The 5,365-nt window shown below is 46.1% G+C and overlaps 1 protein-coding gene across 1 annotated transcript in view; it reads right to left on the bottom strand.

Annotated features, from left to right (window-relative positions):
- Positions 1 to 2,730, bottom strand: part of T265_14218 (hypothetical protein) — a gene marked incomplete at both ends in the record, with an annotated part of 42,462 nt that extends 39,732 nt beyond the window's left edge. The window contains 1 exon segment of the mRNA XM_009172603.1: positions 891 to 2,730. Within this exon segment, the coding sequence (XP_009170867.1) occupies positions 891 to 2,730 (1,840 nt within the window).
- Between the last annotated feature and the right edge of the window lie 2,635 nt (positions 2,731 to 5,365).

Here is a 5,365-nt window from a genome sequence, read left to right as displayed (position 1 = left end):
CTCTCGCCCCCGTTTATTGAGTCCATCTTACATGTGATACGGGCCGACTGAGCAATGGAAGGCTCAGTTTCCAGACGAATAACCATATGGCGAACGGATGTTTCAGCTTTATGGAAATGTTTACATAGATAGCGGATTACATGGGAAGATGCAAACAAAATGATAACGATTAAACCGGCTTACAATTTGACCCTACTCGCAAGAGAGGGAGGGAACCACAAACCAATAGTCCGGGGAAATAGCTTATCGTTAAGGTTTTTGGTGAATAACTGAAACCGCAATTAATGTACACTTATACAAGAAGATGCGGTTTCAAACTACCAGCAGAAAAGTTCGAGAGAAGGATGTGATTGCACGTTTGAAAATCTGGAAGAGATGAAACAATTTGTTGACCTTTAGCTCCCGAGCTTTCAGCCGTTGCTCTGGAACTATCTTGTCAGAGGATTCCTAACCATCAGCTCGTGAAAAAACTTCTCAGTTCGGATTCAGGACTCTTGTGCACAGTAGCTATTGGCCAATGGGAAAGTAGACGGAACACAAACGTTGAAAACATTTGAGACCCTTTGTTATCATGAGGGTGCACAAACCGGAAACAAACGTAGGTACTTCGGTCCCTTAGAAAAGACTAGTCCCTCGGAAATTTCACAGGAAAAGTTATTGATTTCCCGAGATTAACTCACCTGGAAGGGGGTTTACTCCAGCGAGCTTGAGGAAGCTCACTGGTTAAGGCCCGAACTTACTGTAGTTTGAACTCAACTTAATTGTTCCTGTCTAGGCTTGGGCGACCTGGCAGTGTCTTAGCCCTCATGCTTCATTCGGGTGGCAGCACCGATTGATCATTATTTATTCATTTATTTTAAGACGATATGGAAGCAATCAAATGAGCTTACCCGGCTTCTTTGCTGTTCCCATCTCAGATATCAAGCCATCGAAGTAGCCAGGTTCGCCTGGACCCTTATGCACTGGGGAGTGCACGCCCGTAGCAGCTGCCATCAACATCCTGTCGCGCGCAAGCAGTGCTCTCTGTCCATCCACATCTAAGTTAGTATCAGCCAGACTGTCTTGCGTAGTTATCGAAGCTTTTCTATCTGTAAATTGGCGATCTTTCGGTGCATCAAAGTTTCCACCAATTCCAGTAGATGAATCATATCCGTCTGAAAGTGTCTGCATACGATCAAACATATCATCGTCATAGTCATCATCTGAAGTGACGTCCATCGTCTGTTCATGTAACCATTGCCGTTCTTGGGGAACCGCGGAACCAATCGTGCCGTGACCTGCATCTAGTATACACTTCGTCGTGGTGTCGGATGCATCACCCGGCTCTTCTTGCCCAACTGGAGCTGGTCTTCCGTCCGTACTCGGAGCGAACGGTTCGTCAAAAGAACGAGGAATACCAATATCACGTTGTGGTGGTTGTTCTTTCTCAACCTTTTCAATCGATGAAGCTTCTGTGATTAACAACGACGGAGGCTGCCGTGCTGGTGCTTGTTGAGTGGTTTTAGGCGTTGGTGCCGACAACTGAACCGCAGCCTGGTTCGCTACCTCCCTAGCTGCATCCGCAGCGGCGTTAGCCTGTCTAACTGCGCCGGCCGCGACTGTTTGTGCCTTGGAGGCTGCAGATGACAAAAAGTTGCTAAACAAACTGGTTGGGAGGGACTTAACACCAAAGCCAAAACCAGCTTGGGGTTGTTTGATTTGTGACGGTGCTGTCTGTTGCGCCGTCGGTTTGCGTTGAACCGACTGACCTAAACCACTATCAAGTCCAGCCTTGATGTTGGCAAATAAATTGGGTATCGACGGAGTTGATACGCTGGTTAATTGAGGTGTTCCAAATTTGGAAGGGGTAAGTTGTGGGGACTTGATGTGCATATGTGTAGTATCAAAAAGCGTACTAGAAGAGGGAGGTAGAGGCTTTGGAACAGATGCGGGCGTTGTCACTGAAAAGGATGCTGGTCCGGGTTGAGATGATGCGCCGGCTGGATGCAGCATCTGCGAGAAGACGTGTTCCAAGTCAGCTGGATAGCGCGGTTCAAGACCAGCACGAACCCTCAATTGGCGTAAATGTTCTTCAGCTGAAAAGGGAGGAAGCTTGTCCATAATCGTTTCATCAAATGAGCTCGAAAGACCCGAGAATCTACGAATAAACGGTTCTCTTGTCCCAGAGTTCTTAAGTTCAGAATCAACGAACCCATCAGAAGTCGAATACCCGTCCTCGAAAGCCCGAGATGAGATAGCGCCAGTCGCAGTGGGGGGAACAATCGATTCAGAGGTTGCTTGGTCCGATGCAGAGGAAATCATACGATCAGTGTACTGAGCACAGGAAACCTTGATACTGTCAACAAGGGGTGAACAAGCCCGCGTAGTCGAAGAATATGGGGACAACGACCCACCAGTCGAGATTGGAATTAGAGGTTTATCAAGAGTTGAAGATGATGTCACGGCTTTCGGGGGTGGAATAAGCGATGAAAAGACCGGTGATACGAGAGGGGGTGTGGTAATCGTAGAAACAGGGACAGAAGAGACAGAGATATACGACGGTGTTGAGGTCGCCGGAGACTGCCGAGGGACCGTCGGTGAATGGAGCGGGAAGGTAGGCACATGAGGTGGAACAGTGACCGACGAAACATTTGGAATAGAAGCCAAAATGCGACCGAAGAAAGAAGAGCTTGGTTGAGCCTGGCTTGTGCTGGGCACAGAAGTTGAAACTGCAAATGGCTTTGGAACACTCTGCAATAGACAACGAGAAATGGTGAAAAGCTGGGTGATCGGAATTCGAGGCCACCCTGAATCTCACAATACGCGTTCTGTACAATTGACGTGCTATTAAGAGCTGGGTTGGAGAATACTTAAAGAAATTTGCATGAAGTTGTGGGAGGTTTGTAGAATCAACTAGGCATGATTTTCACTTTAGTGAACGGCCAGCTTCACTACAAGGCGAACCAGTTTAACTCATCCTTCCTCTGTCCAGCTCGAAGAATGGAAGTTATGAAAGGACTGGCAGTGTCTGCGGAAAACGGCTGTGCTGTCCGGTGATAAGATAAAGGCCTCTGGTGAAACTACGTAAATGCTGATGTGTAGAACTTAGACGGAATATTCTCCATAAAACGACAGTTAAGTAAAGAAATATTACTTACCAGTCCAAGTGTGATGAGAAATGTATCCATGGGCGGAAAAATTGCCCGAGCGATTTGTTAGCTGATTAACAGCCGTGTAGCAAGCTGATCAGCAGCCTATTGCCGATAGTCACATGATAGACTTCTCTATGAACACCTGATGATTGGTTACACCGCGCACCGTTTTAACGCAAATCCGATTCACATTTCCTTCACCTTCCTAAGCGAAGGGTAACACACAACTGGACCCCATTTTCATCGTATTTGAAACGTGTGGAGGGGGAGCAATTGGACGAGTTTATCTACTCCGCTAGTCATGACGGAAACGGTTAGCAGTCTTTCGGAGCACATTCGTATCTTATCAACAGTTTGGAATAAATTGAGCGTATGTTTGGTGCACATACCGACTTCCTGGTGCAAACTAAACTCAAGTGACAGTCGTGAACGTTTGCAGTAAATTATGTAGTCACACAAATGGAGCGAACCGAACAGCATCTAGACGAGGACGCATCCCGTCATTTGATTTTTGACCTCCAGAAGTGATGACTTAGGTTGTATAATTTACGTCCACGCTTACAGTTCTCCACTGTGACCAGTCTGGATAAATTTTCAACCTGAACACGAATTCGAAAGTTTTCCAACGGAAAACTGACTAAAGTCCGGAATTGTAGGTGTTTTGCTCAGGTGAGCACTGTCCACTGAAATGGATTCCCTGGAATAGTAAAAAGCTCATCACACTGACATGGGCGTGTCTGTGCATACCCACAGTGACTTCGAAAGATGGACTCACATCCCACTTTCAGCGCTGGTTCCAAAAGGTTTGCGGTGGACGGTGACAAAGCTGTTCCCGGCTAAAGTTTGCATCACCGTGTACTGGACTTTTGTTGGGTAGGGTTCACAAAGCAAAAGCCTTTTTGCTTAGTCAAAATACGCCCCCAATGCACTAGGGCTTGGAAAGTCTTCTGTCCAAGACCAAGACCAACCTGTCAACTGTAGGTTCCTCTTTATCAGTGCAGTGGATTGTAAAAGTCACGTGTCACATTTCCGGTCATCAGTCGTTGGGTGGGAAATCTCTTTAGTGTGGTTGAGTCAGGACGGATTAGTTTTGTTAGCACAGGCCTCAATCGTGCTATATATCCTCCGTTTGATAACAATAGATTTGTACTGGAGCGCACAGTCCGGGGTACAGCCCCAGTTTGATGCAGTGATTCGAGTAAATCAAGCTTTCAGGAATGACGCTTTTGAAGTTTTCCTCTACTCCTGGCCGTTCCACCAGTGGGTATACTCATACTCTTTTTGCTAGTTTTCTGGACATCTGACTGATTTATCCAGCTGTACACAAGTACTGGAATTGATGAACCGCCTTATTTGTCCTCGCGGTAGGAAGACTGACTTTGAGGAAACGAGGGAACATCTGTCTTGGCCGCAACAAATGTGGCGGATAATAGATAAGCAGTGACCAAATACCTCTCAAGATTTCACTTATGAATAGAGGGCTAATAAATAGTTCCTTGTTTAAAATTGTCAAACACTGTTGCCTTTTGCTTATAGTCGTATGTTCTTCCTCATACATGATAGCGGTTTCGACGTATTACGTCCTTAATAGGATCGAGCATCGACTGGAAAGGTTCATAAGAACACGTGTTTAGGTCCACGGCTATAAACCTCGTCTTCTGTAACACGTCCATGCAGTTAGGTTTACGACAGATATTTCGGCAAAATTCCCAATCCAGGACTGCAAAAATACCTTATTGTTCGAACCCGAAGGTAAACATGATAGAGCAGTGTTAAAAGTTCCAACCTCTTGATCTGTTCCAGTATAAAATGTCATCGGCATTCTGGCAGTAAAGAGAACATCGGCGGGTTGTTTGTGCTCATCCTCGACACTCAAGCATGAGTGATACAGTTCACCGTTGAACATGAGTTGCACATTTGTGGTGCATCGGTACACAGGTTCTTTCAGGAATGCAAATAAAAGAAGAATTCGTTTAACCAGATACCATGAGAGGAAGTCAGCTGTTCTCAACTAGAGGCCAAGGTTTGCATCACCGTGTACTGGACTTTTGTTGGGTAGGGTTCACAAAGCAAAAGCCTTTTTGCTTAGTCAAAATACGCCCCCAATGCACTAGGGCTTGGAAAGTCTTCTGTCCAAGACCAAGACCAACCTGTCAACTGTAGGTTCCTCTTTATCAGTGCAGTGGATTGTAAAAGTCACGTGTCACATTTCCGGTCATCAGTCGTTGGGTGGG

This window comes from Opisthorchis viverrini (assembly GCF_000715545.1).
Source record: "Opisthorchis viverrini unplaced genomic scaffold opera_v5_159, whole genome shotgun sequence".
Classification (NCBI taxonomy): Eukaryota; Metazoa; Platyhelminthes; class Trematoda; order Opisthorchiida; family Opisthorchiidae; genus Opisthorchis; species Opisthorchis viverrini.
The sequence above is the reverse complement of the archived record's forward strand: the minus strand, read 5'-3'. Positions and strand labels throughout refer to the sequence as shown.